The sequence below is a fragment of the Tympanuchus pallidicinctus genome, unplaced genomic scaffold (assembly GCF_026119805.1).
Source record: "Tympanuchus pallidicinctus isolate F22 unplaced genomic scaffold, pur_lepc_1.0 scaffold2, whole genome shotgun sequence".
Classification (NCBI taxonomy): domain Eukaryota; kingdom Metazoa; phylum Chordata; class Aves; order Galliformes; family Phasianidae; genus Tympanuchus; species Tympanuchus pallidicinctus.
The window spans coordinates 11,923,484-11,937,287 of record NW_026294721.1 but is presented as its reverse complement, the minus strand read 5'-3'; the positions used below and the strand labels follow the sequence as shown (position 1 = coordinate 11,937,287).

Here is a 13,804-nt window from a genome sequence, read left to right as displayed (position 1 = left end):
AGGAGAATCAAGTCAGAGACTCAGCCAAACTCACTGCTTACACAGGTACAAGAAAGTTTGTGCTTTAAGGTAAAGGGGAAGGAAGAGACTGAATGATGTGAACATTGCAAGGCCATACACAAGGTAGTGAAACACCTGATGATACCACAGCCTGCTCCTGCCTCCTAGCTAGGTCACCTGTGTGCTGACAGCAACAGTACTGGATTACAAAAGTCTTATGCCTATCCCTACAAAGCCTTTAACAGCTGTTTCTTGAGTGTTACTAGGGAAGGCAATGAAACATCACAACATTCTCGCATCAAGTTTACTGCTCATTGCAACATTATGGCTTATTCCCTAAGACCTAACACAAAGTCATTGCAAACAGCATCCCTAGAAAACTAACAGCAACTGCTACACAAGATATTAAGAATCATTAACTTAAACTAATCATTAAGTTAAACTAAATGTATCAGTCTGCCTTCACTTGCCAAGAAATGCCATCCCAACCAAAGCATAGCCCAACTGGAAGTTAAAGACACTGCATTTATTGTCCTCATTGCTGCTGCTGAGCAGCTACCAGACACAAAGCAAACAGTCGTAGCAATAAGCTTGGCTGTGGTTGACTTCTGCAAAGCTCAACAACTTACTCTGCAAACTACACACATCTTCACTGCAAAGACTGCTCTCCAACCAAAGGCTGCATGTATAAGACAATCACGTAAGGAATCACAACATCCCACTGGCATTGTCCTCACAGAAGTCAGCAAGCTCAGCAGAGCACTTCTCAATGACAAGTATGCTACAGGGTGGGCTGCACGGTTTGTGGGGTAGTGTCGAGATGCCTGACCTCTGACTTAGCAATCAAAAGGATAACCAACGTGAGCTGGTACAACTGTGTATTCTTTAGCACTAGCTGAATCGAGAGACAGAACTCACAGAAATTAATATGCCCAAAGCATATTTTCATCATTGTTCACAGCCTGGTAGAACTGGGATTCAATTTTCTAAGAGAACAAAAAACAACAAAGTTGCATTTGTGTCTTTAATCTGGACTTTAAATATATTGAGTATAGAGTATTAATTCGGAAAAGTTGTTCTTGTTCAGATTATTTCATAATCTCATTGTAGCAATATTAAAGACTCAGGAGATGCGTAGCTCCAATTTTCATTACATTTTAAACGATCAACCCAGTAAACTCTTAGGACTAATTTTATAAAGTTCCCTGGGATAAAAATGTAGCCATAAACACCAGGTCAAGAAGTTGAATAAATAAATAAATAATCACAGTCTAGCAACTACACAGCAAAATAAATCTCCTAAAAACTATCAAGTGAAGCTAGAAATAAAATGAGATATAAATTCAAGTTTTAGACTGTGGTCAATTGAGGTCTAGACAAAACCCTGTGTTTGTTCACTGCCTAGTCTCCAGTCTGCTCCAAGTTTGAAAAGGTAATTGAACTCAGTCTGTAATTACTGGATTAGATACAGATGGGCTCTGTACATTTCAGGGGAGGAAAGAACTGTTTTGATTCATTTTATGATTGCCTGTAAGGTCAAACTTTTCAAAACGTACTTTCATCTGCTAAATGGTTTCTCAAAGTCCCAGGGGGACATCTTCAATAACTGATGTTTTAAGCAATTTGGGTCTATCAGATCCAGTCTTTGAATGTAATACGCTGTCCATTTTCTAGAATTATAAATGTGCATGTAGGTTAATTGCTACAACTCTCACATATCTCCACAACTGAACTTTCTCAAAATACTGCAAGTTACACCTAATAATTGTTATGTATATTCATATATTTATTCCTTTTTTTAGAGTAAAGAACATCTTTAAAGCAGGAATAAGTAAAGCAAATTAGAAATGTCTTTATTGACAAGCCCTTCCCATTTGTCAGAAGTTTCTGAGAACACTCTCTTAGAAACCAATTCAATAAGGCATGAATAGCCCCAGTGAATTCAGTTCACTTGTTACAAACAAAAAAATCAAAGCATGTACCTGACTGAAGAGGCCTAAAAGCACTTCAGAAATCTTCCCTTTTAGTACTATCTTATAAGTATTAAACTCTAAAAACTTTTTTGCAAAATCTTTCCTTCCATTAAATTGACCGCAACTCTGCAACATATTTCAATGCAAGCAGGTTTTCATCCCACATCTGCCCCTACCTCCTTAAATGCCTTACTTAGTTAAAAGTTCAAAAGCTCTGCAAGGGATACATAGCTCTGCTCCCAGTTAGGAGCTCTGGGAGCTACTGTAACAGCAATTTAAAGCAGAACACACAACATACAATTAGAAGGCAATGCAGTCATACAGTTCAGAGCCTCAAAAGACAGTGGAAATGTTTGCTTATTGTTATTATTTCAAACAAGTTCACTATTCAAAATGTTGAGTTTCAGTTTGTTTACATTACAACAACCTTCTTGCTTTCGAAATTCTAGTAAGAAAGTATTATTTGTCACTAATTTAAAAACAAATGAACATCCTTGGTCAAAAATATCTTTGCAGGATCAGACACCCATAGTATTATTCTTTCAGAGAGTTTGCATTATCCTCAGTACCATCACTTACACAACACATGCACCAAGGCAATCTGTTTGTCAACAGGTGTGCTATTTCTCATCATTTCCATGATGAACATTTTATTCATTTTATTTCAAAGCCTTCCACATAAGGGACAAATCCTCATGCCAGATCCAACAACCACAAAAACCCCAGAAGAAAGATGCTCCATAACATAAGAACAGGTCTCAGGGTGCCTCCTTTGACAGCAGCTTTTTTAAAGTAATAGCCTTTATAAAATCATCACTTAGAATAACAATCACATAAAAGCAAATCAAGAATCAAAATTTTACTTCAAAGATTGTTTCTTGTTAGTGTCAAAGACAAGTATGCAAATGAGCATTACTCAAAAGATAAAATTAATGTAGTATTTGGATTATCTTTCTTCCCATACCTCCAGTGGATGCATCTGAATTTATTTCTTTAAAATGGGAATAATATTCAGAATAGAATTTACATGGTGCTTAATTCAGTAGATTCTTATTTTAAGAGCTTTATAGGAAGGGCTTTCACTACAAGCAAAAAAAAAAGCTTTCTTCTGGAAAAATGTACATGCTTTAATTTTCCCTGCAAAATAAAATTATACCATATATTTCAAGTGCATTGAGTGAACCCACCAAACCATTCCTGAAACTACTGTAAATTTCTGGACAGAGACAATAAATTGTGATGCATTGTATGACAAAATGGTGAAGTCACAGCCAGACCACAGCACTATGCTATCTATATGCTACAGAGAAAAATAATATAGAACTCGGTCACATTTTAGACAAACCAATTAACTCCTGGATTTTTTTCTATTTTTCCTTTCCTTTCCTCCATATTAAGATGCCCTCTCAGATGTATTTTTCTTTATTGTCTATAGGTGTCCCTACTGCATTTTATGTTTTTGAATATGGTATATCTGAGTTCTTGTAGGCATTTCCCATCTAAACTACAATAGATTCAATAATGAACTAAGAATCTCTGGAATTGAAAATAACATAATTAATGGAAACTACGCATATTCTTACAATAACCTGGTCTCACACTCACTTTGTGACATACTGTCATTGTGTATTAAAGGGACTGAAAAAATGTACAGGAAAAGGAAAGGAGACATCCAGCTCCTAAGTCAGTATGCAGGCTGAAGTGTTATTTCATCAATTAATATCTCAGTTGGTTTAATGCATTCTTCATTTTTAATGAAAACAAACAAATAAACAAAACCACATTGAACCATCTTTGTACATTCACATACACTCTGAAATTTGTGACAATGTAGTCAGAAAAAGAAAAATCATCATGAACATGAGCTCTTTTGCTTTGCAGTAAGCAACACCTCTGGTAGATAACTACATTATGCACCCTGTGAAGTCTAGCACAGCTATTTTAGTTTAGGAAAACTTAAACACATTGTTTCCTGTAATTTCATTCACTATAAAAAAATATAAAGACAGAACATTCATACATGTTCTATACATGTATCATACAGTCTAAGGTCAGACTGATCAGTCATAGGTCACTGGAGGAAAAGTAGCCTGAGATTTGGGAAACCCAGTATCCAATTCTTTGCTTTGGAAAGAAGCAATGTCCCACATGTAAAAAGGAATTCCTGAGCCACCCCTCTGTATTAACTCCTGCATTACTTGCTGAGTACCGTTTGGATTTTACAATACTTGCACTTGATTTCAAGTGGTGCAGGATCGACTAAATCAAAGAGCAGCTGAATCACATCATAAGAACACATTTTCTCCAGTACTGTATCTCAGTTTTGGTTTTCTGTAAAGTCCACAATCAGACTTACTTCAGATTTTCCAAACTTGAGATCTTTTTTGTAGCTCTTTTCTATTAAAAAGAACAAAACACTGGTTTTGAAAAGGCTGAGTGACAAGAGAACTAGACACAATATACTGCCATTTTAAGAGTGTAGTAATTTTTTAGTTATTCCTTCCCTCCATGTTTCATTAAACTTTTCTCTCTTAAAAGCTTAAATTTCTTCCCTTTGGTGTCATTTCAAGTGCAGCTTTTACTATGAGCCAAACAGACCCAATTATGCCCTACAATACCCACAACCAGAATCAACAAGTGCCCTGCTCACACATGCAAGGGCAATGTCTAGCCAAAAGATCTCTCCATACGTGTAATTTATTTTTTTTAAAAACAGAGTTGAAGGAGCTCTCCTTCAATCTAAGCCTAGATAAAGCTCTCTCCTTGGACAACACAACAGAAACTGCAGTGTGCATCACAATCCAGCTGAACTGACCTGAAGAAAATTATATATATCAAAGACAACTGAAGAAAAGGGAATTTTAAATTAATCGAAAATTAGTAGCTGTCACTTGAAAATGGGTATGAAACAAAATTCTAAATGAAGAATATCCCAAGAACATGCACATCTGTTTAATATTACAAGCCAACTGTCAACATCCTAAGTGAAGTTTTAATTTAATATTTTTTCTTTCTTGATGTTTTACCTTTAGTGAATGCCTCATGAGAGTATCAGCTTTCTATAAGAAACTGTTAAATATAAAGCAATGTTATTGTAGCATGTTTGTAAAATCATAGTTCGAGAACTTTTTATTTTTCTAAAGCCTGACCACAACTTAATTATCTGCAGGACATTCCAAGCTCACAATTGCAAGCTCCAGTTCCCAAGCAATTTTAAACAATATCTACTGTACAGGACACACAGTATTGCTAACACTGCTACATGGTAATGTTTCCAAAAGTCAGCATTAGAGCCTTTAGACACAGTTTTATTTTAGACACAGTTTTATTTTCAACAAATATTTGTTCCTCCACTTATCATTAAATGGCTTTCATCACCATTATGTTTGCCTTTCATGTGTCTGTTTGCTATCATCGTTTACTTTTAATACAAGAGAACTAGTTATGAAGACAGATCTCATGTACAGCATGTCTTATGTATAAAAGTGTTCTAAGACTAAGCAATTTTTGTTTGTTTGTTTGTATGCATTGTGCTCTTTCCTGAAAAAGGGGGAAAGGAAGGTAAAAAGGCTGAAATGGAATTAAAGGAGATAGGGGAGAACAGGGGGGAGACCATTAGTTCAGCCAAAAACTCTTAAAGAAATTACAGCTTTCTTTTCGGAAAGAGAAATATCAAGAAGCCCAGCAAACTGAAATTGTTTTCCTTTGTAAGGACATCCAAACCACCTTGAAAATAGGCAAGGGAAAAAAAAAAAAAAAAAAAAGAAAGAAATCCAATGCAATTGTGTCTATATTTTACTCATGTCAATAGCAGATGATACCACACTTTCCATATGATAATGTTTTTCCTGACCAAAATACAAATTACTGACAAACTTCCTTCTTCCTGCTGCCAGAACCCACTTTCCTCTTCTCCAGGCACTACTGGCTCCAGGATCCATGCGGTTCTCTGTCTGTCACACAGACAGGGCTCTCTTCAAAGCTCCTCTTCATCACATCAGACCTCCAGTGTGCGTTTCATGCTAGAAATCCCTTCAGTGTTCAAGAGCAAGGTTATCTCCCATCTTCTCAATTAAGATAAATTGCTACATCACATATGCGCTAAATGTTTGAAGACTTTATTATTTTTTTTTTCCCAGAACAAGGCTTTTCCATTAAAATAATAATTAAATGACCATACCATAAAAACCTACTTAGAATATTACTCTGTATTAGAAATCCAGTAAATGTAGTGAGATTTCATTTTTAACAAGTCTCTCCTCTTATCTTCAGCCTCAGACCAACAAGACACTGAGGAGTCCTGTGTCCTCAGAGAACCTCTGCTGATGTTCACCTTAAACCCGTGTCTCACTTTCCACTTTGGAAAAGTGGGAAACAGTTCCAGCTTATACTACAGGAATTCATTTTACCAATTCTGAATGAATATTTAAGTCTACATTAAAACTTTTAAAGTCACCAGTAACAACCATATACACACATATATATGCACACATTCGTAGACACACGCACACTTACATATCATATGTATATAATCCCCTGGAAGTGTCAAGCTAGCAGTGTATTGAAAGTGGAAGTGAAGTGGAAAAGCAGAGATGGGAATAGATTTGGATGACATTCACAGAACCACAGAACCATTAAGATCAGACAAGACATCTAAAATCATCTGCTCCAACCATCCACCTACCACCACTATCTCCCACTAAACCATGAAGCTAAGTACTACATCTACCCTTTGCTGAAATGCCTTGAGGCACAGCCAGCCCACCACCTCCCTGGGCAGCCTGTGCCTCACCACTCTTCTGAGAAGAAATTCTTCCTAATATCCAGTGAGAACATGTTCAACTTCATATGGGTTTTGTTTGTCTCACATGCTGGACAACACCTACATGGTATCCTAAATCATCTCCCTCATTTATGACTACTTCAACACATCTGAGAGCTGAAAGCAATCACTATCTAGGATGGCTCAGAAATTCTGTTTGCTAATCATCATAGTGGAAGAAGCTACTTAATCCAATTCTGTTTTTTTGAAGCTAACAGAAGTAGTGCCCTTCAACAGTCAAAAAAAAAAGTATCCCTCTCTATGCAACGTTACGACCATACAGTATGCACAGAGAAAAGAAGAGCAGTATCACTCTGGTAACCTATAATCTTCTTTGCTTATATGTAAGTTCATTTCTGTCACAAACAAGATTATAGGTTTAAAATATATAAATAAAAATATTAAAGTTTCTAGCAATTTCAACGTACCTAAATAGTTCTTGAAGAAAGAACAGGTCACTGTTTTAACTTTGATAAAGAACTCAGAGACAGTAAGCTGATGCATAACTGCAAGTTCCATTCTTGCTGTTACATCTTTCTTTTTCTAACCTAATTTAGTTATATTCTGACATCCTCTGTATCAGTTTCCATTTTTCATTCCTTCCTTTGCATCCCTGTTGCTATCCTTTCAGAGCTGACTGTCCCTTCTCCCAGCTGTACCAGCCTGCTTTCCTCCCGTTCAGCCTGCTCACCCTGTCATCATCCCATCACATCACTCCAGCTTTTCCCATCCCAGAGCACCTGCCACCCTGGCCCAGTCACACAGATGTACTCTGTATTTGAGATATGAAGGAAGCCACGTGTACTAAACCTCAGGTTTCTTCCAATTCCATGTGTACAACAATCTTCCATTAGTTCCATCCCTATTTTTCAGCGAGGTAATAACAGCTCACAGCAGACATCAACTTAATGGAAGACCATAGGCTGCATAGAGTTCATAGTAACCACCTACATTGAATAATTTCTCCAACAACTGTAAGCCAAGAAAGAACTTCCCACAAGTGGGCCCTGGAAGGAGGCAAGAAAAGGACAAGCAGAGGGAACCCTCTGCCCTCAAACCCACCCTGCAGCCCTGGAGGACTCTGCAGCACCACGTGATGCCCAGATAACCAAAACAACCTCAGTGGGCAGCTTTGGAAGCTGTTTCCCAAGCCAGCTTTCAAACCAGCTGCTCAGCCTATGTTCAGAAATAACTCCCATGGAGTTAAGAATGTGCTGAAAAGCAAACAAACAAGGGAAAGGGAGGACAACAGACATTTGTACAGTCATTTCAGATCTTCTCAAAACACAAGAGTTCACAGCTCCTCTCTCAGGGCCAACCTATATCCTCACCACTGTTACTGATGGAAGTTTTAGTAAAACCAGAAGCATCACATGGGGAACATTAGCGATTTGGCTTTTAATCTCATTGCATTAAACAAGGCTAGCGTTTTGTCTCCAAAAATCTTTTTAAAATCCTTCCCCTGCTGTTCCCTTAACCTGCTTTTTAAGTCTCTACCCCCCTAATTTAAATTATCAACTTTGCCTTCCATCTCTTAGCCTGAGCTGCTTTCTAACAAGGATGAAGGAAATGAGAAGCAAAAAAAACAATTTGCAGAGAGGAAGAGATAAATCTGAAATAATATAGTGCGGTACGCTGTACCTTCCCATTTGAAAATGTATAATTTAGAATTATGTTTTCTGCCTAGAAAATAGGAAAGGGAATCCCAGGTGCATGCAAATGACTGCAACATGCAGCCCCCAGTGAACTCCAAGGGGAGAAGTGAGTGTTCAGCACAGTATGAGGGAGACGTGAGCATGAGTTCCAATGACCTCAGCTGTGGGCCCAATTTATTAGAATTTACCTCTCATTAAGAGCTAAAAAGTGAGCTGAAATATCACTAGCTGTCCAAAATTTGGCACAGTCATTAATTTCTAATAAGGACTGTAATTGGCTGTACCATAAGCAATATATACTTGCCTGGCATCCAAATATTCTCTCATGGGAGTTATTCTTATGTAGCGGTTAGAGCCAGAATGATCGTATAAACTAACCTGAATAAAGCAAGTTGGAGTTTTTCAGTCTGCTTCAGTATAAAACAGAAGAAATTTAAGTGTTCAGTTTTAACCAGTTGCGGCTATTTCCCTCTAAGTGCTATTAGAGTCAGCCACTCAGCTACACGTGGAGCAATTCACTCATGCAGACTGACTCACCAGTCGTGTTCTGCCACACGCTTTAATGTTAGTTCTCAGATACAGGTTATGGAGGTTATGTCTCATTCAGGGCTATACTATACCTGGCAAATGCATGCCCTGTCCCATAAAAAAGTTAATACAGTAAGCAAGTTATTTTATTTTTAAACTGACATTTTCAACAAAAAAAAAAAAAGGAATACTTTGTAATTAACTGGAAATTAGCAAGTGATCTTTAAAAATGCAATATTGTTGGATTATTGAAGATGTTTATATAACTGAAAAAAAGTTTGAGTGCTAATATTGACATTCTGGTTTCTCTGCCAAGAGAACAAAGTAGGCCTAATTTTCACTTAACTGTCTCCTTTTTCCACATGTAAAGGCAAATTAAACAGTGCTATAGCTAGGGCTGTCTGTGCATTAGTTGCTCTCAGGCTGGTAGGCACCATATTTTTCTCCTCCGTTTGGAGTATTTTGAATATTTCTTGTTCTTTTAAAACTCAGATGTAATTCACTATGTTCTGAAACCATAACTTGAACGTGGAGATTTTCCCTTCTCATTACACAGGATGAAACAGAGCAACCAAACATATCCTTGATGTGAATACGGGCCTATTATACCAACTAAAAAAATAAAATAAAAAAGAATTGATCATTCTATAGAATACGCGCAAAGAAGTTATATGAAGAACAGATGTTGTATCCCCATGAATCTGGCATTCCTATGCGTTCAACAGCTTCAATCACAGACATTCGATCATTCTGAAATTTTGCATTTAAAGGCTCAGAAACAATTAACCTTTCAAATTTTCCCTTCTCAAGGACATGATTTCAGATACGTCTGGTATTGCTTTTGAAGAATTTAAGTTGTAACACATAATTTTTTAGTCTGTTTGCAAGAATATTAAAAAGCAGATCATCTCCCTAGCAAAAAAAAAAAAAAGTAATAATTCATGGTTGGAATCAAGCCCATTGTGAGATTCTGCTTTGCCACTGATTTTATTTCTCTTAATAAGCTGTATCAACCCTAATTCCATTTCTGTAACGCATACTGAACAGTCAGCAGTCATTAAATATTCTCATCCCTACAGTATTTTCAAATAATATATTTGACAGACGATCTTCCTAATAGCTTGTACTTGCCATAAAAAGTAAAAGAGAAGGCTTAAATAGCAAGATTTCCTAAGACAGAAAGACATTCATACGCCAGAGACATTCCAAAACTGACAATGATATAAAAATATCCAGATCAGTTGGTTTAAGGCTATGGTAAAAGCTGAGAACAAGTGTCACACAAACTGGGACTATGTAATATCTGTACTGGTATCAAATCAGGTACCAAAACCAAGTTATCATATAAGTCTGTAAAAGTGTGATTTAATATCCATGCATACTGAATTTAAAATAGTTATGCCAAAGTAAAGGTCCAAGGACCAAAAAATAAAAAAATACTTAGCTTTTGTTTTTGTTGACCAAAAAGCACTAATACACACACAGTAAATTCTAACAGCATTCTATAAATGTGAGACAGTGGAAAGTCCATCACTGCATCATTGCCTTCTTGAGGACCAAAAGTTCCTGTCATCCTTTGCTCAGCCCTACACTGGCACATGTGTTCTGGAAGTCTGTTTCCTCATAGAGCACGTTGAGCAGGCTGTTTCTCACAGCTTTTCCAAATCACAGAATGGCTTAGCTCAGAAGAGACCTTAAAGATCACCCAGCTCCAATCCTCCTGCCATGGGCAGGGCTGCTGCTCACTGGATCAGGCTGCCCAGAGCCCAGCCAACCTGGCCTTGAACACCTCCAAGGTGTGTCCCAGTGCCCGATTAAGGGCATCACTCAAACCGTGCTCCGGTGCCACTTTCCCCCCACACCTTTTGCTCAGTATGGAGGCAAAGAATCTGCAACAAGTTTACAATCATACTCAGTTATATTATTAACGCTGGTCAGCCTCCAGCCCAGCAATTCCTTAGCTTTTCAGCGCTTGTCTCTCCAGCTACAACGCCCTAGTTTACTCGCAGTTCATACGGAGCCAGCGTTTGACAGCCATACCGTGCGACACAAGGAACAAACGAGCAATAAGGAACGACCCAGCACTACAAAGACTCGCCCGCTCGTCCCGCGGGCGACCTACGTGGCAGCCCGCAGCAGCACAGCAGAGCTCGGCGGCACCGAGCCCCAGCCCGGCGAAACGGAGGCTCGGTGGGGGGGTGGGGCTGGGAGCCCTCCGGCCGCCACATCAGCGCCGGCTCCCGGCCCACATCCGCTGCGGATGGCGCTGCCCCGGGGCGCTCTGCGGCACTTCAGGAGCCACCCACTCGCCCCGGCTCCCCGGGGAGGGCTGCCCGCCGCTCCGCCGTCCCGCCGCCCCGGCCGCCCGCTGCCCGCACTCACCACCTCCCGCGCCCGCCCGGTGAAGTCGCTCCTGGAGCGGGCAGCGCTGCGCTTGAGCAGCTCATCCCGGGCGCTGTCGCCGGCCGCCACTCCCAACGCCTTGTTGCGGGTCTTCACCGTCTTCACGCTGGCTTTGAAGAGCAGGGTGATGTCTACCGCCATGGCGGCCGGCCCCGGCCCCGTCAGCCGGTGCCTCCGCGCAGTGCCTTCCCCGAGCAACGCGGCCCCGCGCAGCGCGTTCCGTTCTGCCGGCGGCAGCGGGGCGTGCGCCGGGAAGGGAGCTGCGGGGAGCTGCTGTGCGGGGCTGCTGCGCTGCTGCCTCCCATCGCAGAGCGAAAGCTTGCAGAATAAAATGTATATTCCAGAGAAACTCTGACGTCTGGATCACCGAGCTCTGGTGTCGCGGCAGGTGTCACCAGGTGGTGCTGTTAGACAGAGTCATCCAAGCTGTCAGCCTGAGAATTCAGTCTCGGAAAGAAGAGTTAATTAAGGCTGATTAATGGGTTTCACCAGATTTGCACCGGGGATTGGTGCTGCTGTGAGATTTCCAGAGGAAATGACCATACTTGTATTATATTGATTATTGGTTATTTTATAGAATCATAGAATCATTAAAGTCAGAAAGGACCCTTTAAGGCCATGTAGTCCAGCAATAGTTCTAGTTCTGCAATGAACACGAACACCTACAGCTCTATTGGATTGCTCAGAGCCCGGTTCAGCCTAAGCTTGAGTGTCTCCAGAAACAGGGCAGCCACCATCTCTCTGGGCAACCTCTGCCAGTTCCTGACCACCCTCACTGTAGGAGACTTTTCTCTTGTACCCAATCTAATTCTCTCTTATTTTAGTTTGAAATAATTTCCTCTTGTTCTTTCACAACAGATGCTGCGAAAGAGTCTGTCTCCTTTCTTACAGCCCTCCTTTAGATGCTTAAAGGCCACTACCCTGGAGCCTTCTCTTCTCCAGGCTGAACAGCCTCAGCTTTCTCAGTCTGTGCTTGTAGGAGAGGCATTCCATCCCTTGGAGCACTTTTGTAGCCCACTTCTGGACACACTCCAATAGGTCCACATCTCTCTTGTGCTGAGGACTCCACATCTGGATGCATTATCCAAGTGAGGTCTCAGCAGTGTAGAGGAGCAGGATCACCTCCGTCGCTCTGCTGGCCACACTTCTATTAATGCAGCCCAGGATACAGTTGGCTTTCTGGGCTGCAAGGGCAAATTGCTTACTCATGTCTGGTTTCCCATCCACCAGGACCCTCACGTCCTTTTCAACAGGGCTGTGTTTAATTCTTTTGTCCTCCAGCCTGTATTAATAGTGGGGTTGCCACAATCCAGGTGCAAGACCTTGCACTTGGATTCGTTGAGCCACATGAGGTTCATGCTCATGTCTTTCTAGGTCTCTCTGGAGAACTGTGTTTCTTCTTGAACACAATAGATAGAAGACTTCAATACACCTGCAATGCGTAACAGTTATTTCTATGGCAGGATGTTAAGGCCCTTGAGATCTGCTGCCATCCCACAGTTGGACAGCATCACTTGTACCCCAAGAACAAACCCTGAAGGGAGCTACAATGCACAGCTATTGCTGATTTAACTGAATCAGAAGAAAACTTTCTGAAATACTCTTTGCTATTATTTTTATTCTGGCAATTTCATTACCATGTTCTGTGCAGGAGAAAAGTGACCAGAAAGGAAATTGTGTGGCACAGTGGTGAAAACTTCTGACCAAATAACTAGTGGTGGTGGTGTGTGTATGCTCTGGGATCCTGTAGACACTGCATGGTTTTAACTGCTCTCACTGATTCAAAGTAAGCTCCCTGAGGCACTCCCCAAAGAAAAAAAAATATCAAAATCCTGCCTTTCCCCCATCAATCTGGAACTTAACCAGCTAGTGCTGTTTTCATGTCTGCTTCAGAGCATCAAGATCTCTTCTGCTGATAATTACTAGTTTGCTTTCAGTTTACTTCAGCAATTGGTTGTAAGTTCCTTCACAGCTATATTGTGATTAGTATTCATTCATACTCTGTTGTTGTTCTATTCTAAATCATGTTTTGTTACACTATGGGTATGTATTTCTAATTCATGATCATCCATCATCCATTGGTTATTTCATAGAATCATAGAATCAAAGTTGGAAAGGACCTTTAAAAGCCATCTAGTCCAGCTCCCCTGCAATGAACAGGGGCACCTACAGCTCTATCAGCTTTAATTAGAAATTCATCAGATTCTAAGCTTCATCTTACCTTCCTGGCTTTAGAAACAACAACTTATCAGTGTCTGTGTTACTCATTCTCTAAAGAAATTTAGGAAATTAAAAATAAAAGGAATACTCCATGCAATTTTGGATGAAAACAGATGAAAACAAACAAAACAAAACAAAACAAAAAAAAACCTTCAGTAAAGGAAATTTCAACAGACATACTGTAGTTTACCTCCCAGTTTGGG

The 13,804-nt window shown here is 40.0% G+C and overlaps 1 protein-coding gene across 5 annotated transcripts in view; it reads right to left on the bottom strand.

Annotated features, from left to right (window-relative positions):
- Positions 1 to 13,804, bottom strand: part of STX18 (syntaxin 18) — a 540,575-nt gene that overhangs the window by 42,073 nt on the left and 484,698 nt on the right. The window contains exon 1 of one of the 5 annotated variants that reach the window (XM_052681671.1): positions 11,361 to 11,568. The exons of the other annotated variants lie outside the window; for them this stretch is intronic. Coding sequence (XP_052537631.1) covers positions 11,361 to 11,522 — 162 coding nt within the window. The 5' untranslated portion in view covers positions 11,523 to 11,568. Of the gene's footprint in view, positions 1 to 11,360; positions 11,569 to 13,804 lie in introns of those variants that run through there. 5 annotated transcript variants of the gene reach the window in all.